At 48.8% G+C, this 27,259-nt stretch overlaps 1 protein-coding gene, 1 long non-coding RNA gene and 1 other non-coding gene across 4 annotated transcripts in view; 2 read left to right on the top strand and 1 right to left on the bottom strand.

Moving 5' to 3' along the window:
- MCF2L2 (MCF.2 cell line derived transforming sequence-like 2) overlaps positions 1-9,306 on the bottom strand; it is a 263,863-nt gene extending 254,557 nt beyond the window's left edge. Inside the window, exon 1 of the mRNA XM_055124229.1 lies at positions 8,690-9,306. Within this exon, the coding sequence (XP_054980204.1) occupies positions 8,690-8,846 (157 nt within the window). The 5' untranslated portion in view covers positions 8,847-9,306. The remainder of the gene's footprint in view (positions 1-8,689) is intronic.
- A 6,549-nt stretch (positions 9,307-15,855) lies between these two features.
- LOC129402316 (uncharacterized) lies at positions 15,856-25,161 on the top strand. 2 transcript variants are annotated; one of them, XR_008628623.1, is made up of 5 exons: positions 15,856-16,056; positions 16,167-16,333; positions 17,757-17,945; positions 19,361-19,466; positions 21,402-25,161. It is a non-coding gene; the product is annotated as an uncharacterized LOC129402316 (long non-coding RNA). The 2 variants fall into 2 exon arrangements; XR_008628622.1 differs by lacking the exon at positions 19,361-19,466 and having other exon boundaries at positions 15,862-16,056.
- Positions 18,005-18,135, top strand: LOC129402945 (small nucleolar RNA SNORA63). Its single transcript, XR_008628959.1, has one exon. It is a non-coding gene; the product is annotated as a small nucleolar RNA SNORA63 (small nucleolar RNA).
- Positions 25,162-27,259: the final 2,098 nt, after the last annotated feature.

The following is a 27,259-nucleotide window of genomic DNA, read 5'->3' as shown; positions in this document are numbered from 1 at the left end:
CCTCATTCTAGGGAGAACAACAGCCTCTGCGGTCAGCATTGTTTTGACCTTGGTTCTAAGGACCCCTGATTCAATGCATGACCATTCTCTAGCACATGCTTGACTGCTGTCTGTCTAGTTAGCGGTTGCTTGGTCTCCCTCACCAAAAGTCAGCATTTCACATCAGAAACACAGTGGCATCCCACCGTTCATTGTTGCACCACATTAGAGAGGAATAAATCCAAGGTCAGATTCAGGAGTCCAGGGAAAGGGAAGGCCAGTCATCCAGTTCAATAGCCAAAGTCAGTCTACAGGACTCACACCCACTGTAGCACAGAGCTAGCAACTTCCAGGGCCAACTGCAGGAAGAAGGGAAATAGGCCTCCCCCAAACCCCCCCGGAAAAGCCATGTCCTGGTACCCTGAAGCTGTGAGGCCACATGGCATGGGAATTTGGGTTGTAATAGGATGAAGGCTTCTGATGACCTTAAAATAAGGAGAGCCTGATATAATTAGGGCGTTTGCCTTGCACACGGCCGACCCAGGTTCGATTCCTCCATCCCTCTCAGAGAGCCCGGCAAGCTACCGAGAGTATCCCGCCCGCATGGCAGAGCCTGACAAACTACCCATGGCGTATTTGATATGCTAAAAACAGTAACAACAAGTCTCACAATGGAGACATTACTGGTGCCCACTCGAGCAAATCGATGAACAATGGAATGACAGTGCTACAATTAATATATAATATAGTCACTGTCATCCCATTGCTCATCGATTTGTTCAAACGGGCACCAATAACATCTCTCATTGACTTATTGTGAGAGACTTATTGTTACTGTTTTTGGCATATCCAATATGCCAGGGGTAGCTTGCCAGGCTCTGCCGTGCGGGCGCGATACACTCGGTAGTTTGCCGGGCTCTCTGAGAGGGGCGGAGGAATTGAACTCGGGTCAGCCATGTGAAAGGCGAATGCCCAACCGCTGTGCTATCACTCCAGCCCCATATAATATAGTATATATAATTAATATAGTAATGCATTCTATATTACTATTATTAATATAATTAATGGTGATTAATTCCAACGTGGGAGAGGGAAACAAAAGAGAGAATGAATTGGATTACAGCAGAATGAAGATGGCTCGAATAATGAGGTGCTTTGGGGGTTCTGGAATAATGAGTAGAGCTCTCATGGGTGGAATCAGGGTCCCATAAAGAGATTCTAAGAGCTTCCTAGGTCTTCTGCCATGTGAGGAAACAATGTGAGTCCGTGGCCCAGATGAGGACCCTTGTCAGCCATGCTGACCTCCTGGCCTCAGGCTTGCAGCCTCCAGAGCTGTGGGGAAGAAATTCCTGCTGTTTATAAGCTACCCGGTCTGTGGTATTTTGTGATATGATGGACCAAGACTCCTTCCGCTGTCACTGTCTTCCACAGTGCTCTGGGATTCCAATTGCTCCATAGTTCAACCCCATTCAAACTCCAGCAGGCGCAGTTTCCAAAGCGCCGTGTTGTTCTCACCCACAACCTGTGCTCTGAGCTCCCTCCAAGTGAGGACTCAAAATTCTTCATTGTTTTCAATGGTGAAAAATACCCATTGTTCTTACACCTGTTTCAAATAGAGTCACTTCCTTCGGGGAGTAGGGAACTTCATCCTCTCCATTCTTAGGGATGTGCCTTCCTTCCGAAGCCAGACCCACTCTGGCTTTTCTTTGGCTTGCCCCTCCCCTGCTGAATCCTGCCCTAGGAGAAAGCTTGGACCAAGGTGGCCGGGGCTGAGCGGCATCAGACTGTGGGACAGGGACAAGAGGGAGGGGCGGGGCCGGGAAGTTGGCCGTGGCCTCTCATCCATACGCAACAGGAACTTAGCTTCAGCAAGGTGGGAGCGGGGGTATTGAAGGCATGTTGGCAGCCTGCCCCTCCGCTGAGATGCTGTGTCCCTCAGGCAGGAGCTGAGTTTCGAGTCAACCCCCTTTCTTGACCACATTCAGCCCAATGCTGCTTCTTCACCCTGAGCAGACGTTATGCCGAAGACTCACTGTTCTTGCCCCAGTGACTGATCTCTTGAATAGCTGCTCCCTTGCTGCTATACGCCAGCAGTACACCTTCCAGAGAATGTAACGGGTTATTTTCTTAGAATGTTCATCCATGATGGTTGTGTTTACTGAGCAACAGATCTCTAAAACTCCTCATAGCCTTCCTGAAGCAAAATGCCAACTACGCATGCTTTTTAAATGAACGTAGATATGATTTTATTATGGTCAACTTTTATAGATATTTAAATGTTTCTTGAGTTTTATTTTACACCTTGGGGGTAGGGGTGGGGTGGTCACACCTGGTGGTGCTCAGAGGCTGTTTCCAGCACAGTGCTCAAGGGACCAGATGTGGTGCAGGAGGTATGAACAGAGTTTGGCTATGTGCATAGCTAATAGCTTAATGCCTGTATTATCTCTCGGACCATTTATTTTACACTTTTGAAACTAGATATTAAGATTTTTTTAGGGTGAAAAGTTTTTTAGCAGTTCTGGAAGTATCTGTAAACATCAAGCACAGGTCTAAGGAGCCTTATACAAAATGACTTAGATTAGTAGTTAACTTTGAGGGTAAGTGAAGTCTCTATCGCAGCATGTCTAGTTGCCCCCAGTGGGCACATTCCTATCTGAGCAGCAGACATTCTAATTAGCGCTTCCCTTCTCTACCTACCTCTGTGGCATGCATCCCAGGCATTTCAGCTACTAATTCCATCCTGGAATCAGGAGTTGTGCTAAATCTATCAGTTTTGTGTTCTTCTTGGTTGCATAGTACCAATGCTGGTAGTGGCATTTAAAAAAAATGGTGACCAGTGTTACAAGTCAAAATCCTACTGTGTTTGTCCCAAACATAGCCTCCAGTCCATGAGGGGGACTGTCGAAGAAGATGTCTTTCTGCACGACAGTTTAATTGTGCATAGTCAAATATATGGAACTACTTCAGAACCATGCTAAGAAGGATTACTTCTAACGTTACTTCTATGCCCTGAGTTATCAATCCAAAGTGGAAATTTGAAGCCAACATAAGGGTGACTGATGACTGATGGAGACTCCCAGAGAGCTCACTGTCAGCCCTCTGTGACCCATCTATCAAAACCTAGAGCAATCTGAGATGCGTTAGTAGAAACCATGTTTATTTAGGAAGCACCTTGGCATATAAATAGCTGCACAGGAAAAGTTGCAGTGAGGATTAAAACGAAAAGGGAGGGGTAAAATATCTAACTTTGTCCAATGCTGTATTCCATAACTGAGCCAATGTGACTCCATCGTTCAGAAAAAAAGGGGGGGGGGGTTCTGGAAAGATGCATCAGCGGGTTGGAGCATCTGCTTTGCATGCAGGAGGCCCAGATTCTCTCCTCAGCACTGGATGGTCCCCCATGTACCACCAGGTATGACCGAAGGGCAACAGACCTAGAGCAGCCCCTGGACACTACTAGATATGGCCTAAACATAAAAACAGAAACCAGAGTAAAGGAGGGAGGCTGGTCCTACCTGTATCTTGGGTGAGTAAGTCGACATTGTTCACATATTGTTTGCATTGAGTTGCATATTAATAGGGTCCCTAACAAATGAACAAAATCCAAAGAAGGATTCTGTGCCACCTCCCCCCCCGCCAAACACACACATACAATGAGCCCCAAAACATGTTTAGTTGGGGGGAAATATCTTTAAGAGGTAAAGGAGTTATCTGCTGCTCAAGTTTCATCCCAACACATCGCTTATTGATTCAGCAAACATTTGTTCTGTGTCTCCGTGGAGGGAGGCCCTGTGTTGGAAAACCTTCCAGAATGCAGAGGAGCAAGGGAACAGAGATAAACCAAGCTTAAGAATCACCAGCCTGCAAGCTGGAGCAATAGGACAGCAGGTAGGACATTTGCAAGAGCTGGTAGGGCATTTGCCTTGCATGCAGCCGACCCGGGTTCAATTCCCAGCATCCCATACCATCCCCCAAGCACCACCAGGAATAATTCCTGAGTGCAGGGCCAGGAGTAACCCATGAGCACTTCTGGGTGTGACGACCCCCCCACCCCAGACCCAAAAAATAATCACCAAACCATAATACAACTTGAAAGACATCACGTGTCTAGAGCAAAACCTATTTTGGAACTGAGAAACAGGACTCACTATATTCTGGCAGTAAAGGACCAGAAAAAGCATCTGATGGAAGCACTATAGTGGATTGAAAGGGTGGGCACTATTGGGAGAGCGGCAGTGAGGGGAAGGTGCTGGGAGCATGCCAGGTGGAGCAAAAGCTGGTGGGGAGAGAGTTGGAAAACAGAGTGGGACTGAAGAACCAAGGGGCCCAAGTTAACCCCCAGGGGTCAGACATGCCAAGTTGCAGGAGAAAGTCGGGAAGGGCACAGAGGAGAGGAGAGCTTATATTCCCAGCTCCAGACATGATGTTGAGGTGTTGCCAAGGATCTGGCATACACACGAGTGCTACTGCTGTTCGCTTTGGGTAGGGGCGGCGGCAGGCAAGTGCAGGAGGCAGGGAGGGCTGGCTCTTCACGGGCTGGAGAGGAGAGCCCGGCAGAACACTGCAGGAGCTGAACTCACATCATCCCCTGCACAATCAGGTCTAAGGGAGTATGGGAAGAGCAACAGCCCGGCTGGAAGAGACAGTGGCTGTGGGACAGAGGCGGCCTCGGGTACAGAAGGCCAGTGTGCCTAAGAGGGGGCTGGGAGCGTGTTTTTGGCTCTGAGCTTTCTCCCTCCTTCCCCAATTCACAAGCAACTCACCAGGAAATGCCTAAAAGGGACAGACAAAGGCAAGAAGTTCCACTCTGCTTAATGCCAATCCTATGACAGTAGGGACGATGGCAGGGGACAGCAGGGCACCCCCCTCCCCATGAGATTCCCTAAAAAGTTCCTGCAGATTTGCTGTTTGTAAACACATCTTTTGTTACACAACACACACACACACACACCAACTGAAAAGGCTCCACCTCCTAAGTCTCCATTTCTTCATGATTAGAGATGGGGCTAACACTGCACGGGGCATCTAGGTCAAGATGAGACGACCTGGGAGAAGACAGAAAACTGCAAAGCTCCCAAAAGCCAAGACTCTGTAAGAAGTTCTTTGAGGGCAGAAACGACAGCTAATTCCTCTGGTTTCCTACTCGGAGCCGTGTGGGAGGTGGCAGAGGGTCAGGATGATACCGCAGCAGCTGCCTGGAACTAGCCGAGAACACTGCCTGCTCCCCCCAGAGAGAAACGGGCAACTTGAATCATCCGCAGGTTTCTCTCTTCCTGTAACATTCCAGGGCAAGGGATGGACAATGGTTGCTAGTTTCAGCTGTGTTTGGACACACATTCTCCCAGAAGCAGCCTTTGAGCTGGATGGGAAAGGACCATAAAATAGGGCCGGAGCAACAGTACAGTGCAGGGTGCTTGCCTTGCCTACAGCTGACCGGGATTCAATCCCTGGTATCCCATGTGGTCCCCCAACTCCACCAGGAGTGCTCCCTGAGCGCAGAGCTAGGAATAAGCCCCGAGTATTGCCTTGTGTGGCACCACCATCCCCCCCACCCCTCAAATAGAGGTTAAAAAAAAGGAATCAAAGCCTTCCCACTTTGATTTGTGGGGTATGGTGCCACCAGCAGGTCGACCTGTACCTGCAGGGCAAGTGCATCAGCAGTCTGATGGTGCCTTCAGACTTCCAGATACCCCAAAATTGCTGCTGTGCCTTTGGTCAGACCCCAACAACTTGGGGCCAAGTTTACCAAGAATTTAAACTGCCAAAAGGTATGTGGAAGGCAGACCCACAAACCATCTCTGGCTCAGCTATGTAAGCTCGTTTATTGGCCTTATTTCAGAGACCCATAAATCTCGAAAGAGATCAGAAGACACAATTAGGGCCGGTGGCGCGGAGTTTAGGTGGGAACCCATGACTATGATCTCCAGGCCCGCTTGGATCAGGACTGGGCCTCTTCCCCCAAGGTCCCCAGTTTTCCAGTAGCTTGGCAGCCACACCCACAAACTGTACCCGGTGCCATATAATCTCATCAGTGGCCAAGACCCAAAGACTATAATCTAATGTTTCCAGAAGAAAGCACCGCAGAATGCCCTGACCCCACTCCAGGCTGTCTTCACTGGGGCACCTCGGAGGGAGGTAGATTGAGTTTCCCTCCCCACCCCACGCAGAACCCCGGCAGCCGAAAACCTGCAGTACCCAACTGCTGCCATGCTCAAGGCCACTCTCCACACGCTTGGAAGAGACTCACACAAGAGGAACGAGCCTCACCAAGAGCAGACCGGCAGGAAAATCCAGGTATGAGGGAACCCGTGACTAAGATCTCCAAGCTTAGATTGGGACTAGGCCTCCTCCCCCCAGGTCCTCAGTTTTCCAGTAGCTTGGCAGTCACACCCACAAAGTGCCCCCAGCACCATGTAATCTCATCAACAGCCAAGACCCAGAGACTATAAACTAAAGCTCCCAGAAGAGAAGGACACAGAATTTCCTAGGCATTATATTCTATCCATAACAAGCAATATAAAACAAATAGTTTAGCATTACCTTTTCAGTAGGTGTGAGTGGTGGTGGGACTGGTCGAAATATCAAATGTCGAAATATCAAATATAACCAAAGTAGAGAGAGAGTATGGGGGAAATCATCTGTCACATAGGCGGGGGAAGGGTTAGATGGGGTGTGGTGGGGTGTTGGGGGAAGAATACTGGGGATTTTGGTGGTGGGAAGTGTGCACTGGTTAAGGGATGGGTGTTTGATGATTGTATGACCGAAGCTCAAACATGAAAGCTTTGTAACTGTATCTCAGGGTGAATCAATAAAAAGGGAGGGAAAAGAATAATAATAAGATAATAAATAAAATTAACATTCTGAATAAAAAAAGTAATGTGGAGTTCATGCCCAATTCAATCAGCTTAATGAATGGCTGAATAAATAGCAGTACTCCTACATTATTGCACAGCAGAGCCTGGCAAGCTAACCATGGCGTATTCGATATGCCAAAAACAGTAACAACAAGTCTCACAATGGCGATGTTACTGGTGCTTGCTCAAGCAAATCAATGAACATCAAGAGGACAGTGCTACAGTGCTACAACTACATTACTAAAAAAAAAAAAACAAAACTTTTTAGCCTCAGCCAAAGGGCTTGTTCCGGGTAGAATTCAGGTCCAGACTGATACTTTTGACACCTTCCCCAAACACAGCTTGCTAGAGTTTCACTCACAAGCTCATACTTAGAAAAATCACTTCAGCGTCCAAGACATTTCCAACTCCAAGTTCTGTCTTATTGAGGCAGGAGAGATAATACATGATTAAGATGCTTGCCTTGCATGCAGCTGACCTGGTTTAAATTCCCAGCATCACTATGGTCTCTGAGCACTGGGGGTCCCCCTGAGCACAGAGCCAGGAAGAGCACCTTGAGCACCATGAATGTGCCCCTAAATCACTCCCCTACTCAAAAAACAAATCTTTTTTATTAGAAGGTAGCACTGTAGCACTGTCGTCCCATTCATTATTCATCGATTTGTAGTCATCTTATTTCATCCTGCCTTCCTGAGCAGTTTACTGACGTATGTCTTGTGTTGTTGCTGTTGTATTTTGTTTTGTTTTTGTTGTTGTTCGGTTTGGGAGACACACGCGATGGTGCTGAGGGCTTACTCCTGGCTGGGTGCTCAGGGATCACTCCTGGCCAGGTTCAGGGGAACATAAGTGGTGCTGGGTATAGAACTCTTCAGGCACCATGCAAAAGAAGTGCCCTACCTGCTATACTATCACTCAGGCCCAGACCTATGTGTTAAAGGAAGAAGAAAAAAAAAAAATAACAGAATCATCAAAACCATAGACATTGTCTGTACCTAGTACCCCCATATTTCAGATGTGTCCTCCCAGATGTATACCCAACCCTGCAGGAGCCACGCTGGACTGGGGCAGTCAGACAGAAGAGGGTCCCCTAACAAAAGTGTGTTTAACCCACAGGCATCACCAAGGCAGGGCTGACCAAAGGGAGGGGTGGGAGAGGAAGACCGTGGAAACTTCCAGCCTGGATCTATGCAAACAGATTTGCCTCCACGGAAGAGGCTCCAAGTGGTATATCGGCACCCAAAGGCTTTGGACGGGGTCCGTAGAGATATGAAACCGCTAAGAAATCAGCTGACAATTGCCTCGATCCGTCCGCCTCCTCCAGGCACCGAGGCTGTCTATCCATCACAGCCCTTCTAAACAGGAGCATTTTAAAACGCACGTTTTGCTCCCTTTATACACTCCTGCAAGAGGGCTGCCATCGCTCCTTCTCTTGGGGGTGTGCAAAGCCTCCTCATCCGGCTTCCCCTGGAGCCTGCCGGCCTCTCCAGGCCACCCTTGAAACAGACCCTCCGTCCTGCGTGGCGCCCAGGGCTGAAGCTGCGTTTCACCGGCCGGTCTCTCGCCCAGCGCCCAGCAGCCTCCCTGGCTCCAGCAAGCCCGTTCCCCACTCCCGCCCGCGGCCGGGGGGCCGAAAGCTCGGGGCCCGCCCAGGATCCTGGGTCTAGGGGGCAACGACTCGCACGCGCCAGGTGAGCCCACCTGCCCCGCGGCCTGCTCAGGGGGCCCCGCCACTCCCCCCCCCCCTTGCCCGCGGCCCACCCTCGCGGCACCCGCGCCACGGCCTGCCCAAGACGCGGGGAGCCGGCGCGTCCACCCTCGCCCGTAAAACCAGGGGGCGGGAGGGAAGCTTCCTTTACCGACGTGAGTGATCACGGTGGCCAGTCGCCGGGTGAGCTCCGGGGGGTCCATCTCCTCCTGAGCCCCGGACTGCGTGTCGCCGGAACCCCGCTCCGTGTCGCCAGGACCGCGGCGCACAAGTTTCTCCCGCTGCGGGCGGCGCGGTGCCACGGGCATCTGCGTCCACCGATGCGCTGCGCTCGCCCTCGAGTGCGCCACCAAGCCAGGGGCTCCCCGAGGCGGGGCCGCTTTCGGGGGGCGCCGGCCGCGCCCTGCTGGGGGAAGGGGTCTTCTACAGGTGAAGTTGGGCCACCCGGCGCCGCGCCAGGCTCTCGCGGAGAGAGAAATAAATGGCAGTGGCGGGGTGGCTCGCGCCGCTCGCCCCAATGTCGCCGGAGCCCTGCTTCCGCGTTCCCGGGCCGAAAGAGCCTAGGGGGTTCGGAATTCGCGGTCCCGGGGCGGTGGGGGTCCGGCGCCGCCTCCTGGGGGGGGGGGTGGTCTCTGGCGGCAGACAGCCGGGCCCGCGCGCGGGGGAGCGCGCAGAAGCGTCAGTCCCCGGCGAGGAGCCGAGGCGGCCAGCGAAGGCTCGGGGATGCTGGGGCTCGGTGCCACCCACCGCGCGGGGCTGGGGAGTGGCAGAGCCGTGCCCGGCGCCCACCTCTCCCGGCCCGGGAGAGGCACCGGGGGTTCCGCGGGAGGCGCGCACGCGCCTGAGCGCGCCCGGATTCGCTGGTGGGGAGGGGGGGAAGCCGCGCCCCTTTTCCAGCTCCGAGCGGGAGCTCGGGCTCCGGGAGTGCCGGCGACTCGGATACAATCCGTGATCGGAATAGTCGGGGGTGGGGGTGGAGAAGGAGACGGCCTCTTAGGAGGTTCCGATCGCCACCCGCGCGCCCTCTCCTTCCCCGCCAGGTGTCGGCCGAGCGGAGCGGAGGGAGGAGCGCGGCGGCGGCGGGGAGTCCGGTGCCGCGGAGGGCGCGGGGTTTGGGAAGAGGAGGGGAGGCCCTGCCACCCCCGCGCAGCTCCTGATTGCCGGCGGGAAGGAGGGCCGGAGTGCCGAGCGGGGCGAATCGAGTCCGATTGCGCGGCCGTAGCGCGCGGGGCCACTGCCCAGAAGTGCGTCTAGGAGCCGGGCCTTGCAGGGACGGGGCTGGGCACGCCTGTGCGCGCGGTCCCCAGCCAGCCCGCCGGCTCCTTTGTGCGGCTGCCCTCGTGCGCCACCGCCCGGGCTCGCGGCCCCACCCAGGAAAGCCTCTGGCTGGCACCGTCCGACCCCAGGCGGACTCCACCCTGCGGGCCCGCAACAACCGGGTGGGCGCCGTCCACGGCTCCGTGACGTGACGTCCGACACTACCTGACACTCAGCAGAACACTAACCCTGTTCAACCGAGCACTAAAGGGGAAACCTGAGCAAAGGCAGATTCGGTCAGGTTGCCCCTCAATTCACTCCGCTTAGGGAGAACTAAGAGTCGCCTTCCAGAGTACCAGAACCGCGCACACTTCCTGCGCCCGCCAATCACCCGGGTCTCCGCCAGAGTGCCCCCCCAACCCCCGACGTGCACAAAGCCAACCCCCAAGGAGGCTGACTTCATTCCTATGCGCTCATCCCAGGAACTGCGCACCTGGGTTAATGTTTCCTGGGACGCGTCGAGGGTGTAGCGCGATGGTATTGCCCACGTTTCGCGCGTGTGGGGCCTTGGGTTCATCCCTCAAGGGGGAAATTTTATTTTTAACTGCTTTCTGTTAGGATCGTGGGTCATGGTTGGGAGATGGTGCAGAGTCAGGTTTGTATGCTCATTGATCCCTGTCGTGAGGTTGGGAAGCTTTGCCTGCAATGGCAGAGCCGTTTTTATGCTACACGAGATTCAGAAAAAAGAGAACACCCACCACCCCCACCACGCCACCACCACCCCCGGAGGAAAAAGCGCGCTGTGGGTTGTGTTTCCGTGGTGGATTCTGATTCAACAGTCACAAGCATTTTCCAAAAATGCTGTCAATAATAGCAGAGATCCTGGTGCCCGGCAAGCCTTGTGAGTGAGGCGTTAGAAACCAGCTGGTTGCCAAGGAGACGGCGATGTGGCGCACTCTGGGCTTTGCAGGTCCAGTGGACAGCAGCAGCCCGTGTTAGTGCAATCTGTCGGACAATCTTGAAGGGGGCTGGGGGAGAGTGAAGGCATGGAGGGTATAGGAGGCAGGAACGGCAATGGGAGAGGACCAAGAGGAAAAACAAATCATACAGAGTGCCTCATTCCTTTCCCACATCTGTGTCTTCACAACCCTCAAAGGTTTCTATGGAGACAAATTGGCTGAATTGATGGCAGGATGTAGTAACTGTGCCTGTCCTCAGAAACCAGTTACCACCACCCCATAACCATCACCTCTCTGACACACAGCATGAAGGAGGTTGAGGGTGGGGACCTCCAAATTCACTTTTCACTCCTGAGATCCTGGAACTGCTAAAGCTTTTTTTCCCTCCTTGTTTTTCAAAAACAAAAGAGGTGATAATTTCTGTTGCTTTGGGGAGGTAGGAGCTGATGTATACCCAGTGGACTGGCCACATGCAAGGCTAAGTCCCTTATCTCTCGGCCCCAACTCCACTGCCTTTGTGAATGTGGTTGCTCTTCCCCCCTTTCACTCCAGGGTCTCAGTTCGTGGCACAACAGAGCTTACCCACCGCACTTATGCCTCTGACATTCTGTGTTTCCTCAACCCAGCAAGCCCCACGCATGTAGGAGTTGGGTCCGAACTGCTTCTACCTGTGCGCATTCACGATGTCTTTTCTCAGTGTCACACTCATTCCTGGAATGCATTTCCTTTGTGGGACGCAGCGACTAAATACAGAAAGCTGGAATGAAGAGGCAGGGGAAAGGAGGGCCGGAGAATCCATCATAATTCCACCACCCTCACCTAAAATCATTGGCATTTGTTTGATGCATCACTCTGATTAACAGACTATTTGGGGCAAGCTGGAGAGTTGCAGGTGGGGGGTGTGGGAAAAGTATAACAATAGAAAGATATCCCATGTACCCACTCCCCCTCTGAAGTTTCCCCTGTTGTTTGGGGGGATTTTAGGGGGCCTTCTGTGCTCAGAGACCCCCCAGGATCTCTCCCCACTCTGGCTGGGACCTGAGAATACAGTGCTGCTAGAGCCTCACAATGCTAGGAACCACCAGGGCCACACCTCTACTCTCTCCCCATCCCTTTATGTGTACTCTGATTTATTTCTCTCAAAAGGCTAGTTAAGAAATATGGAAAATGTAATTATGATGATAGATGGTTCAACATCTTGCATGAGTGTTGTGCCTTTATTGTAATCTATGAACCAACACCGATATACTAACGAAAGGATATTTTGCATTAAGTTTCACTCTTTGTGTTGTATTAGCTGTACTATAGTCTTTGAGTACTGGCGAATGCATCACGTCTTATATCATATATTATTGCAATTATCACACAGAATAATTTCACTGCCTTAAAAATTCCCTGTATTTACCTTTTTATCCTGCTCTTCCCTGCAGCCTGGGACAAGCAGTGATCTCTTTTCTTTCTGTGGTTGTCTCTCCAGATTGCAATATAGCTAGAATCCTGTAGTAGGTAACTTCTCAGACTGGCTGCTCTCAGCCAGCAATAGGCATCTAAGCCAGGGAGAGATGGTATAGCAGGCAGGATACTTGACTTGCACACAAACCCAGGTTTGATCCCCAGTATCCCATATGGTCCCTTGAGCCTGCCAGTTGTGATGCCTGAATTGCTGAGTTAGGAATAACCCCAGAGTACTGCTGGGTGTGCTCCCCGCCAAAAATAGCTAAGGTTTCTCTTTGTCTAATGGTGGTTTGATAATGGCTTTCTTTTTTTTTTATTATCACAGAATATTCTATTGAATAGATGTGCCACAGTTTATTTATCCATTCACCTACTAATGGACATCTCGGTTATTTCAACCTGGGCAATTAAGGCTGCTATAAAAATCTATTCATGGGTTTTCACGTGAACATAAATTTTCAGTTCATTTGGACAATTGCTGGATGTGGTGCAATAAGTTACCCTGTGTAAGGCACTAAAAATTGTCTTATGGAATCATTTTAAATCCCCATGAGCATTGAATGACTGTTCTTGTGGCTCCATATCCTCGCCAGCATTTGGTAGAGTCAGTGCATAATTTTATTAAAACATCTCAGAAAAATATTAATGTTTAGGGTTGTATGAAGTAATCCAATGCAATTCTATTGTTTATTTTCCTGAATCTGTAGTTCCTTACCCTTAGCACCTTGTATTTTTTTCTGTTTATATAAATAAATCCAAAAATAACTTCATAAAGATTTTTATATCACAAGTTTTGTGGAAAATATTTTTTAAATAATTTCTTGGACTGGAGAGATCATACTGGGGGAAAGGTGTCTGTAATTTACCCCACTTCAATCCCCAGCACCGCACATGGTCCTCTGAGCACTGCTAGAAGTGACCAGGGCAGAGAGTATGCCTGAGCAGCACAGAGTGTGTCCTGCCACAAAAGGATTTCTTAAACTTGTGGGAGAAGACTCCCAATTAGTGCTCAGGAGGACCAGAGATCCCACTAGTGATTCTCTTCCGACTTAGGGTCAGTGGATAAGATGCTGCTCAGGTCCTTGGTGCCAGGAATCCCTGGGCCACCCAGGAAGTGCAAGAAGGCCCCAAGCCCACACTGGTGGTTCTTGGCATAACATATGGTGCTGAGACTTGAACCCAGATCCAGTGAATGCTAGGCATGTACCCTAACTGCTGTACTATCTCCTGGCTCTCTAAATTTTGGGTTTTTCTTTTGGGGAGGGGGCACACCCAGCAGTGCTGAGGGCTTACTCCTGCCTCTAAGATCAGGGATCATTCCTGGAGGGGCTTAGGAGATCCTATGGGATGCTGGGGATCAAACCTGAGTTGGCCACATGCAAGGCAAACGCTCTACCTGCTATACTCTATCCCTATGGCCCCACCTCTTAAATTGATAATGAACGTACAAAGTATGACTCAAAGCTAATTCAACTAAACACATTACTCTAATACAACTGAATCAAACAGATAATGTACCATGAAATGACAGATTTGTTCAATTTGGAAATAGAGTTGGGCTAATAATAAGCTATTAAGCAAGTGTTATGACATGTGAGACCAGAATAGTTTTGCTTATCATTTTATGAGGGTGTCAGGTGATATTCAACTACCCTTAAGAGGTATTTTAAGAAATAATAATTGTATTAAAAGTGTAATGACACTAATCAAAATGAATATCTTTATATAGAAACATCCCCAATAATTTATTCATCACAGTAATCACTCAAAAAGAAAAAGTGCTAGCTTGCTCGTCAAGCCCGTGTTCCCCCTTGAACACGTATCTCACTTGTCTCTTTGTTCTCTGCTTGTCTATTTCCATTTCTATTTCTGGAAAAGCCTGCTTTTTTCAGAACACAGTACTTCTGTGTACTTCTTTCTTTCCCCTCATGTCTTTGTAAATAAGTTTCAATAAAAACTATTAGGGCCAAAGTGATGGTACAGTGGGTAGGGCACTTGCCCTGCAGATGGCCGACCCAGGTTCTATCCCCAGCATCTCATATGGTCCTCTGAGTACCACCAGGAGTAATTTCTGAGCACAAAGCCAGGAATAATCCCTGAGCACCATGGGATACAGCCCCAAAAGTAAGAACACACACACACACACACTACCTTGCTTCAGAGACACAAACAAAATAAGCGTTGGTTCCAACTTGCACTAAGAACCACAATCTAAAATTCACTAGAATTGCATTAAAATTGCTCAGTTCCCTCCCCCTTCTCTATATATTTGATTTTAATGTATCCAAGTATTTCAATATTAAGTTAAATAATCTTTACAAATTCTACAAGTACCAACTCCATATTAAATACTACGTGATTCTCTGGACAAGAACTGAGTGCTGAATGTAAGTTAAGGGATATGCATGATAACTTTTCATTATCTACATCGCAAGCCATAATGCACAAAACAAGAGAGAGACAGAGGGAAAGACGGACAGACAGAGAGGGGGAGAAGAGAGATAGATAGAGTGAGAGAAAGAGACAGAGAGAGAGAGAGAGAGAGAGAGAGAGAGAGAGAGAGAGAGAGAGAGAAAGTGTCCGCCATAGGGGGGTGGGGTGGGAGGGAGACTAGGAATGTTGGTGTCAGGAAATGTACACTGTTGAAGGGATGGTTATTGGAACATTATATAACTGAAACCCAATCATGACCGACCTTGTAAACGACCTTGTAACTGTGTATCTCACTGTGATTCAATAAAAAAAAATTAAAAAGAAAGTACTGTGTGATAAGGTTCACTCCAAAGCCACTGAACTCTAGCCAATGATCAAGCCAGAAAGCTGCTGATACCTCAAGATCTGGAGGGAGTGGACACTGAGGAAGGGCCTGTATGCCTGAAACTCAATCACGAGTAATTTTGTAATTCACAGTAAATCAATGTTTAATAAATCTTTTTTAAAAACACACAAAGATGTGGATGGGGCCATGGAGTCAGGTCCACTTTCCTCAATCTAAGGAGAAACCGCCTGGAAATCATGTCAGGTCAGGTCTGGCCTTGTCCCTGGAGAAGTGCTCCTGGCCACACAGCATCTTCACAGGCCTCATTAAGCCCAGCGCCTGGCCACAGCCCCCAGGAGGTCCCATACCGGGGACCAGTTTCCATCAGCGGTGATGCCACCTGTCTGCCAAATCCACGGAAGGCAGATCTTTTAAAACGCAGATTGGGGCTAGGAGTTTTTAGAGGAAGAAATTCCTAATCTACATATTTCATGGCCTTGAAAACAGTACAGAATTGTGGATTCTGCTGCGCCAGGGCCCATTATATCCTAAATACGCCCCCCCACCCCCACCCCCGCCCTTCCTTCCTTTGCGGTAGATCTAAATATTAACGGTCGCAGACGTTGTCTCTCCCCAGGATAAAACGCGGAGTGACCCTGCGGCCTAAAGCCAGAGCAACATCCCCTCCCCCGCCCCCCCAGCCGCCACCCGGCGCAGATTTCCCCCACCCCCACCAGCGGGAGCCTAATCCAAGGGGTGGGGGAACCAGGGACCCCTCCCCTGCGGACACGCGGCCTGATTGGCCAATCTCCGCCCCTGTCACTCCGTTCTACCCTCTGATTGGGCCGAGAGGTGCTTCCCTCCCGCCCCGCGCCCCGTGCCCCGCGCCCGCTAGGGTTGCAACCTGGACGGTGGCCAGAAGAGGACAAGAGGCTTTACGCGGTACGGAGGGATGGTTTGGATAACAAGGTGGAGCCTTCCATCCTGCGGCCCAGGGGCTGCAGGGGCTGTCCAGTGGCTGCGGGGTCCATGCTGCTACCGAGGACGAGTGAGAGGGGGACCGGTGGTCTCGCCGCTGGAGGCCTGCAGGTAGCGGTGGGCGGAGGGGGGTGGGGCAGCCCGAAGGCTGGGGAGCGCGGGGATGCTGGAGACGGAGAGCCGGGGCTGGAAGGCTGGTGCAGAGCTTTTCTGTTCTCCAGGCCCCTTCCGAGAGAATGCCTCCCTACGCCCAGCCTTTCTCTTGCCCGCCGCGCCGCCGGGCGGGTGGATGCAGTGAACTGGGCCAGCCTGCCTCCCTCCCCCCTGTCGCGGGGGCAAGCTTGCGGTTGCTGGATTTCGTGATAAAAATGCTGGACACTGGTTAAAGGTAAGATTCGGATGAGCAGTTAGATCTCCAACATGAAAAGCCGTGTGCAGTATGGGGAGGGGAGGGGGTTTTATCTGATGTTTTAACAAGCCGTTGTGGTGTTTTATCTGCAACCCTGGGAGGAGAACAAGAATAACATTGTTCCTCCTAAGCCTGGCAGCGGTTTAGGCGCTCCCGGAGTAGGAAGCGTTGTTAAAAACCGTGTTCTAATGAAGCCCAAAGGGACCCGCCTGAAGTTACAACTAGTAACTAATGAGCACTGGAAGAGGCCTCAGAGAAAGGCTGCAGGGCGTTCTTTTTTTATTTATTTATTGTTAAAAGCTGGAGAGTAGCTTTTGGAGGGTGGGAGATCGGGAGGCACACCCCATAGCCCTCCCAGCTTATTCGGGCTCTGTGTCAGGAATCCCTCCTTGGTGGCTCAGGGGACCCTATTGGGGAGTGGGAGGTGAGGGGAGAGGGGGCATGCTAGGATCCTGAGTTACCCAGTGCAAGGCAAGAACCCTTCCCTCTGTACAGTCTCTCGCCCCCGTAGCTGTATGTTCAGGTGCTCCACGATGACATTTGCTTTGCCTTTTGGAGAGCAAACAGTTGTGAGGGTTCGAACCCACACGTGTACAGCAAGTGCCCCCGAGCCACATCCCTGGCCCATCTATGACACTTTTAATAAATATAATGTCATCTATTTAGTAGATAGGTTTGTATCGAAATTGATATTTTCCTCAAGATTATGCTGGGGTGAAAGGGTTTTGTCTGGGCATCTGCAGAAATGAAATGACTGTTTTCTTCCTGTTTCATTGGTTTCATTGACCTTGGTGGAGATAGTATTTGTCTAAATTCCTCAGCCCCTTCTACAGTGCAGCCTAAAAGGAAGGCTGTCTGCAATCCATTCTATCTTCCTTTCCAAAATAAAGCAAGATACCTTTACGGATGAAGCAAGTAACTGTGTTGAGCCAAGGGTCAGAGACAGTACAGCAAAGGTACCAGCCTTGCAAGGGACCAGCCCAGTTTGATAAAGGCCCCCATCCCCGTGGTCCCTGAGCATAGAGCCAGGGGTCAGCGCTGAGCACTGCTGGGTGTGGCCAAAACTAAGGAACAAAGGGATTAAGAGTCAAAACTGTGAATTTTACCTGAAATTAAGTTGCAAATATTCAGGTGCCTGCAGGATTATTTTGTGCTAGCAGGTGGGTCCTTTGTTACAGTATAGCTTGAAGTGCTACACTGTCTTTTCCCCTGCTGAAAGCAATTGTTTCCTACAATCTCTGTCTTGCTCAATTTATAGTAAGACAGGGACGCTTGGTCTCAAACATTCTTTCCTTTTTTAAGTATAGTTATGAAAAGCTGCCTCTGCTTAATGTGTCAGCATAAGATTCCTCTCTTTTTAAAAAAAATGTTATTTTGCTTTTTTACAATGGTATGTTTACAGGAAATCGTCAGAAAGTTCGAGAGCCATCCATTTATACTCTGGTGAAGAAGGAAGAATTAGCCATGGAAAGGGTTTATATTTTAGGATAATCCTGAAAGAGGATAATGTTTTTTCTGATGGATACACACAAAAGTATAGCCAGAATGTTCTTTCCAGGACAAGCACGGAGGAACCTCAGCCTGTGCCATGGTAAGAGCTGCTCTCTGCTAGTACATGCTGTTGTCGAGGGATTATGTCCACAACGAACAATGCAGGATCTACTTACAATGTAGCTGTGAAGTGCTGCATTGCCTTTGCCCCCTGCTCAAAGCAAAACTGATACCTTCCTAGCCCTGTGGGCCTCCGCAATGTAGCTCCAGGGATGCAAGGTCTCACACATAGCTGCCATCTGAAACTCAGAGTGGACAGGTGACTCTTGAGAATTAAGGCTTGGTGCACTGCTTTGCAGACGGTGACAGAAAAAGACATTACCAAGAGGCAATTTAGAAAAGAGACAAGCCATGTCTTGGTTACAATGGACATACTGGGATTTCAATTATTATTGCTTTTGTTTGTTGGGGAGGGGGCACATCCATCAATGCACAGGGGTTATTCCCGGCTCTGTGCTCAGGGATCACTCCTGGATGGTCACTCCAGAGGACCAAATGGGATGCCGGAAATGGAACCCAGGTCTGCCACATGCAAGGAAAACACCCTACTTACTGGACCCTGTCTCCATCCCTGGGTACAGTGTTTTTCTGCGGGAAGTTGGTGCTGAGGGGAGCATTACTGATCATCTTTGTCAGCGCAGGCAACGTAGAGGAGACAAGGACCACGTGTCATGGGGAAGTCTAAAATTTTTCCTGTAGTTCATGAGTAATTGGGCCTCACAGAATGGGCCACAATTGTTGCTTCTTTTTAAATTCAAATTTGAATGTGTATGATCTCAGGCTAATGGTATTTATGTGTATTTCATCTGTATACGCTAGTACACTCTGGCCCGCCCACAGCTTGTGAGAACAGCCTCCTCGCTATAGTATTTGCCCTCTTCATTTAATTGCTGGTTATTTTTCCAGTGAAAACAATTCACGTATTGCTCCTCGGGTGTGGTTTAATCACCCAGACAGCTGTGAATAGCAGGTAAGTAAATCAGGACAATCATTTTTATGGCTTGCTAGCATGCTTGGAGGTGTTTAAGTTGTGCTTGAGAAGCCCTTGGTAGGTCTGAACAGAGGGAATGCCATCCAGAAAGGCAGTGCAGAATTTGGGCTTGATTGAGTAGCTGTGCAAAAAGAAAATCAATAGCGCTTTTAGGATTTTTTCTGCATTCTCCAGTAGCTGTTTAGATGGCCTGCAGATATGGACTTTATCACTAAATAAATTGAATTTTGTTTTGCTACGAAGGTTAAAAATTGCTCTCAAAAAATAATTGATAAGATTTTTTTGATTAGGCACTACCCAGATATTGCATTAGCCAGTCTTAGGACATAGATATGAGGTATGTTTCGGTTTTTGTTTTTTTTTTTTAAGATATAGAGCAAGTCATATTTTCCATATTTGATTTTCTCCTGATGATTTTATATTTTAACATTTCCAGCAAAGATGCTTTTAGTTTTATTTTGTAGGGAGGGCACACCCTGCACTGCCCAGAGCTTGCTCCTGGATCTGCACTCAGGGATCACTCCTGGCGGGACTCAGGGGACCATCTAGGTTTCCAAGGATCGAACCTGGGTGCGTCGCATACAAGGGAAGCACCTTCCCTGCTTTCCAGATTCCCAAAGAAACTTCTTAATGGGTTATATGTTCTCTCTTGGTAGAAAGATACATCATAAACAAACCTAAATCTTTTTTTTTTTTTAATAGTTGTTGTTGTACTTAAAGCTTATTCCTGGCTCTCTGCCCAGGGATAACTCCTGGTAGGCTTGGGGGAACCATAAGGGATGCCGGAGATCAAACTCTGGTCAGTCACATGCAAGACAAACGCCCTACCCCTGTACTGTCACTCCCGCCCCTTACCTCAGTCTTTGTGTTAGACGTATGAGGTAAACTGAGCAGAAAGTAGTAAGAGATAGGAATGACCATAACACAGTTGTGGAGTTTTTCCCATCTACTGGGGAAAAAAAATTTCAGTCCTAGACCAAGTCTGTCCAATAGAACATTCTGCTGTGAAGAATGATTCTTGATCTGCACTGTGGGACCGACCACACAGCAGGACCAGGCACTACATTTTACTCAATTTGAATTAACTAAAAGATGTTCAGTTGGACGAGAGCCACAGTAGAGTGGGTAGGACACTTGCCTTGCATTCAGCTGACCCTGGTTTGATCCTCAGCACCACATTTGCTCCCCCAAGCACTGCTAGGAGTCCTGATCCAGAATGCAGAGCCAGGAGTGAGTCCTGAGCAGCACCGCCAGTGTGGCCCAAATACAAACCAACCCCCCAAGACCACCGGTTTGAAATTACCTCATTCCTTGATCAGTGTTTGTCTGTATCCCACACTGCACTTCCAGTACCGTTTATTTCCGTGGAATTAGCCAGAGGGTGGCCTGGGGAGAGCCTACTCCTAAATCGCGGCTAACAGTTTGGGCTTTGTATGTGCATTTTTCATTCCTCGGTGTGTCCGAATGCATTCTGTAGCTCCCTTTCGTCTCTGGCCTGGTGTTTACTTCACCCCAAGCTCACTTCTTGGCCTGGCACTTTCGTTTCCCAAACACACCACTGTCCCCTGCTTGATAAATAATAATGCTCAAGAGACCTCCTGGAGTCTGATCATGCAGCCAGACAAATCCTCTCACACTAACTACGGAATCAAACTTTTCTTCAGGATGGAGCAATAGTTTATGGGGAGGGCATTTGCCTCGTCTGTGGCTCGCCCAGATTCATTCCCTCAAAACCCATATGGTCCCCTGAGCCCACTAGGCGTGATCCCTGAGTGCAGAGCCAGGAGTAAGCCCTGAACATCACTGGGTGTGACCCTTCCCCCTCCCCCCAAAAAAACCTCCTCTCTCCATTTTAGCATTGAGTAGGCCAGTGGTATTCGCAGAAGTCCCTGACTCGTACCCTCTCAGTCCCTGTCTCCCCGAGAGAAGAATTCACTCAGAGCAGGAGAGTGGCACACTTTTTTATGGAAAAGGAAGGAGACGGAGGTAATAGGAAGCATTCAGAGCAGGCAGGCCGAGACGTGGGTGCAGCTCCCAGCCCCACTCTATGCAATGCGTGTGTGTATTTTTTTTTAATCCTCCTTTTCCTTTGTTCCCAACTTTGGCTATTCCCATCATTTCCCTTCTGCTTCCCAGAAAAGTCCTGACTCAGGTTGTTTATATCCTCATCATGAAAGATCCAGCAGGGAGCGCCCCCCCCCCTCAGCCCCGCCACCCCCACCGAAGCACCATCTGTGAGAATCTGGGGGTTGGCATTCCTCTTGAGATCCCATACCCGCCATGGGGTCTCAAGAGAGGGCAGTTTCCTATCTGGTCATCACTGGGCAAAGGGGTTGGCGGGGTGCTGCGTGGTGCCCACACGTATCCCCCCACTCATGCCTGCGAGCTGCCAGACCTACCAGTTAGAAGCTCTCTGATTGGCCAGTCACACCCCCGGCTGCGTTGTCAGTCATGTCGAGCCCTAGAGGACAGGTGGCCTGATTCTCGACTCTTTCTTTGGCTCAGCCTTGGCACCAGGAGGAGAGCCGCGGCCGCGAACAGAGGATCTGGCGTGACCCGGAGTGTGGCCTGTGCGTGTGGCCCGGCCTGTTAAGCCCCTGCACAGAGTCATCTGAAACTCGCCGCCTGCGGTGGATGAGCCCGGGTGGTCCCAGTGCGCACGGGGCTTGCTGTGCAGCCGGGGGGAGTTTGTCTCGATCATCGTCCAAGAGGCAGACTTGAGTAGGCGAGCTTCGGTCTCGAGCCCTGGAGAGGAAACCCACTGGCGTTATCCCCGTGAGAGTTAAGACCAGTTGGCATGAACGATGAGCTTGAGAAAATATTTCTTAGAAATGTATTTCTGTTTGGGACGTAATCAAGGTGAAGAGAAAATAAAGTGAAATTCATAAGTTATACAGTTGGGGTGGGGGGCGGGGAGTATACCCGGGATTTTGGTGGTGGAATATGGGCACTGGTGAAGGGATGGTGTTTGAATACGGTATAACTGCGACATAAACCTGAGAACTCTGTAAATTTCCACATGGTGATAAAATTTTTTTAAAAATAAAAATTAAAAAAAAGAAAAAGAAAAGAAGATACAGAGCTAGAAAATAAAATAATAATAATAATAATAATAATAATAATAAAAAAGAAATGTATTTCCGGGGCCAGGGAGATGGATGAAGCAAAGGGCTCCAAGTGCACATCTTGCATGAGAGAGCCCAGGGTCCTCTTCCTGGCACCACGCTGAGAATAACCCCAAGCACCACTGGCTATGGCTTGGATATGGCCCCCAAAATTTAAAATACGAATTTAATTCCCTGGTTCTGTAACAGTGGTTGACAGTGAATGTTCTCCATCTTAATATACTTGTGGACTGAGAGATGTACGCAGTGTAAAAAAACAGCCCGTTGTATTCGTGTTTTTGCTTAGTCCTTAGACTGAATAGGATGAACTTTGAAATAATTTCGGAAATTTTCTGAGTGTGTGTGGGGCCTGGGTGGTGTTGAGGCCACATCCTGCTCTGCTCAGGGTTTCCTCCTGGCTCAGTGCTCAGGGATCTGCCAGCAGGGCTAAAGGACCACATGTGATGCTAGGGATTGAACTGGGCTTGGCTGCTTACAAGGCAAGCCCCTGGACTGATTCTGGCCCCTGAAATAATAAAATAATAATAATCATAATTATTATTGAGTCGATTTGTTCGAGCAGGCACCAGTAACGTCTCTCATTGAGAGACTTATTGTTACTGTTTTTGGCATATACAATACGCACGGGTAGCTTGCCAGACTCTCCAAGAGGGGTGGAGGAATCGAACTCTGGTCGGCCGCGTGCAAGGCAAACACCCTACCCGCTGTGCTATCGCTCCAGCCCCTGAAATTATTTTTTTAAAGAAAACTTTTTTATTCCTTTTATTTGGTAGTGTATGTTGTATCCAATAAGCGCTGTTTTAATGGTAAAGTATGATTCGGCCCCTTTTACTAAGCACCACCAGCATTCATATTGTTATAACCCAGAAAAACTGCCATAGAGAGAGTTCATTCACCTATAATAAAGTGATTTTTTTCTTAGAAGTTGTTTGATCTTTATTCTTGAAGGAAATAATTTTTTTTTTTTGCCATAACTACAAACCTTAAAAGGAAGAAGAGGAAACCATGCTTTCGAAAACATTGTCTGGTAGTAACAACATTTCACACAAAGGCAGCACAAAGGTGGGTTTTCAGGAAGAAGGTGGAGTTGTGTGAATTCGCTGCGGGCAGGAGCACTGACTGATGAATCCAGATGCGCGTCTGCAGATTCTGTGCAGCCTTGCTGCAGCTGTGCGGGAAGTTTAAGAATGTAATATTTCTTCCTCTACCAGCATGCGAGCATGCCCTGCTTCCTGTAAAGCATTGACAACATCAAGGTTTTCTGTTTAACAAAAGAATCAAATTCTTTTTCTAGACCAGTATCAGGGTGCTGTTATCCTATAGTCTGGGTTTGATTTGAGTTTTTTTGAGGGTTTTTGGGTTTTATGTCCAAAGGCCCATGCTGTCACCCCGTGACTAGCCCAAACATTGTTTGAACTGTTATCACGGGAAAGAATATGGCAAGACACTTGAGCACAAAGTTAGGGACAGCTGCTGAGCACTCCTGGCAGGAGCTCCAAACCCCCCTTAAAAAAAAATTTTTTTTTTTGAAGAAATTTCTGGGTTGGAAAGATAATACAGCTGGTCAGGAACTTGCCTCGCACACAGCTAATCCAGGTTGGATCCCCAGCACCCCATGTCCCCTGAGCACAGAGCCAGGAGTAAGACCTGAGCACAGTAGAGTATGGCCCAAAAGCAATAATAAAATCACTGTCACTGTATCACTATCATCCCGTTGCTCATCGATTTTGCTCAAGTGGGCACCAGTAACATCTCCATTGTGAGACTTGTTACTGTTTTTGGCATATCGAATATGCCACGGGTAGCTTGCCAGGCTCTGCCGTGCAGGTGAGATACTCTTGGTAGCTTGCCGGGCTCTCCGAGAGGTGTGGAGAAATTGAACCCGGGTCAGCCATGTGCAAGGCTGTGCTATCGCTCCAGCCCAATAATAAAATAAATTTATTAAAAACAATTGTTTACTGTTTTAATTGAAGTACTGTGCTTTACCATACTGTTAATTGTGCTTCTCCTGCATCCACGGTCCAACACACCCATCCCCATCCCTAGAGCCTGCTTCCCGCCACCACGTCCGGGCCCCTTCCACCACTCCTCCCGGGGAGGCAGAATCTCCAGTTTTGAAGCCTTTGGTCATTTGGCCATTGTTTTTTCTTTACTATGCTTCTTTATAACCCAGATATGAGAGACTATGGACTCCGCGCCAGGCTGTTTTCACTCGGGGTGTCCCAGAGGGGGGTGGGTGAGAGCCCTCCCCACCCCAAGGGACCCAGCCCTGGCAGCCGACCTCCACTACCCAACCGCCACCACGCTCCAGGCTGCTTTCCGGACACATTGTAAGATACTTCCTACCCATTTAAATTACCACACCATATTTGATGGAGTTCAGACAGTAGGCAGCAAATCATAGAGAGTAATATATATACCTCTCGGAGAGCCCAGCAAGCCACCGAAAGTATCCCGCCCACACGGGCAGAGCCTGGCAAGGAGCCTGTGGCATATTCAATAAACCAAAAACAGTAACAATAGGTCTCATTCCCCTGACGCTGAAAGAGCCTCCAATCATTAGGAAAGACAAGTAAGGAGAGGCTGCTAAACTCTCAGGGCTGAGAGGAATAGAGACATTACTGGTGCCCGCTCGAGTAAATTGACAAACAATGGGATGACAGTGATACAGTAATACAATGAAGTGGTGACTCCTACACAAGAATATAGCTAAACTCCTAAAATTCTACAAAATTGTAAATAAGTTGATAAAACTTAAAAAAAGATATCCTTAATTTCTTATAGGCATATAAATTTTAAAAGTGAATAATTTGATGCCAATACATTTTAAATTTTATGTGACATCTTACAAGTACACAGTTTAGTAAGAGCCAGGAGACACTTCTTTTTAATTTAAGAATTAGACTAGAGATAGTACAGTGGGTAAGGCACTTGCCTGGCACATGGTTCACCCAGGTTTGAGCACAACCCAGTAAACCCTGGGCACAACTGAGTATGCCCCCTCCAAACCCCACCCCCCTCCTGCCTCCCCTGTGAAACAAAAAGCCTTTAAAAAGTTTAAGGAAAATAACAGATCTATAGGAGTGTAAAAAGTGAATTTTATCCTAAATAGGAAATATTGGCTTTAAGTTAGGAAATATTATAGAAAATACTTAACTATCTGCATTAATAAGTAAAAGAAGAAAATCACCTGAATAAAAAGAACATTCATTATAACTGAAACTTTTGTCATTATTGAAAATGTATAAAATCCTTAACAAGCCAGGAATATACAGCGCTTTCTTAGTCTAGCAGAGGGTCGCCATAAGTACCATGAGTGAGTGCCATTCTTGATGGCAATATGCTGAGAAGTTTGTCTTTAAAAGAAGTTCCTTTCATCTTGCAAAACTGACTTCAAAGCTAAGCTGTTGCCTGTTTGGGAAGCTTTGTAGCCTTCCTTCAGATCTGAATGGTAATCTAGCTGCAAGCTTTGTAGCCTTCCTTCAGATCTGAATGGTAATCTAGCTGCAAGCTTTGTAGCCTTCCTTCAGATCTGAATGGTAATCTAGCTGCAAGCTTTGTAGCCTTCCTTCAGATCTGAATGGTAATCTAGCTGGAGAGCATATTCTTGGTGAGGGGTTCGTTTGGTGGAGTGTTTTTCTAATCCCACAATTCTCTTCTAGCTCATAGACTCTCATCTGATAGACGTTGTGTGAATTGTAGGAGAGTTCCTTTGTATGTTTGATCTCGCTGCTTCCAATATTCCATCCCTGATCTTGCTCTTTTCAATATCCTACCCACTGTGGCTTGACTCATCCTGAGTACAGTGTGCCTTGCAGTTTTTCTGCCTGGGTCTCTTTGCTCACAACCTCTTGGGCCCTGAGGCTGAGGTTGGGGGGAGGGGGAGTGTTGTTATTGATCGTTTATTTGACTAAAGGCTCTTGACTGAACTCACCTTCCTGTGTCCTCAGACACTGATGATTGTTGTATTGTCCCTCTGTAACTCGTTTCCTAGTTTGTTTCTTTTTTTGTTTGTTTTTGGGTCACACCCGGCGATGCACAGGGGTTACTCCTGGCTCTGGCTCTGCACTCAGGAATTACTCCTGGCGGTGCTCAGGGGACCATATGGGATGCTGGGATTTGACCCCGGGTCGGCCTTGTGCAAGGCAAACTCCCTACCTGCTGTGCTATCACTCCAGCCCCCCCTAGTTTGTTTCTTTTCAGACCTTTTCTCACCTTCTGGTGTTTTCTAGAGGTTTCCTGCATCTCTCCTTAGAGCTCCCCAGTCTTTTCCTCAGCCGTTGTCATTCTGCTGCTCAGACCTTCTGTTGCGCGTCTCATATCCCTATCATAATATTTCTGTCACTTCTTTTAAATTTTTTAAAAAATGTATGTGGTATAATTAAGTAATAAATTCCATAATTTTGTGCAAATACAGATAGATATTAAAATAATTACAGTAGTTTTATAATAATGTTAAAAGCTTCACCCCACTTCTCAGGCCTGCCTGCTCTGAAAACTTCCTATAAATTATAATTTATAATCTGTTATGCCCTCCACACAGAGTGTGGTACCTGAGTACCACTTGGAGCCCCTCCCCCAAGAAAAACACCCAGACTAAAGGGGGGTCCGGCGTGCTGCTTCCCTTCTTCCTCCCGGCTGGCCTCTGGGGCGCCCCTGTGTGACTTTAGCAACAAAGTCCCCCAACTGCATAAACAATCTCGTACCTTTCTGCACAAGTTCAACTCGTGGGTAGATTTTTGTTCAAAGGTATGGAAAAATAAAGAAAGGGAAATGAAAGAACAAAGAAAGGGAAACATCACAGACAGGCAAAAAAAATTTTTTTTAAAGTTTAAAATGTCCCCAGCCTTTTCCAAAGGAAATCCGTGACATGGAGATTGTAGGCATCATTCTGTTGTCCAAGTCATGCTAAAAGCCACCCGGGGTTCCCAGTGACCAGTTTGATTGTACGGGATTTGGAGCCAGAAGAGCTGAACAGATGTCAGGGAGGGCAAACGCTTGTGCTTCCAGGCCGGGCCTCTGTCTCCCTCCCCAGACAGGGCCGTCGCGTGCTCGAGTGCTCGGTGCTCGGTCCGACAGCTTCCTGCCGGCCCGGTGCTGCCTAGATAGGAGCCAGCTCTCCTTTCCCCTGAGGCCAGCGGCCAGCACAGGTGTGTCTGCTGCGCCCTTGCTCTGCGCTGCTCTGACCCAGAGAGGGGCTTTGTGAGGTGCTCAGATACTCTCTGGGGAAACTGAGGC

This window comes from Sorex araneus, chromosome 2 (genome assembly GCF_027595985.1).
Source record: "Sorex araneus isolate mSorAra2 chromosome 2, mSorAra2.pri, whole genome shotgun sequence".
NCBI classification, from domain to species: Eukaryota; Metazoa; Chordata; class Mammalia; order Eulipotyphla; family Soricidae; genus Sorex; species Sorex araneus.
This window is presented reverse-complemented; position numbering and strand designations above follow the sequence as displayed.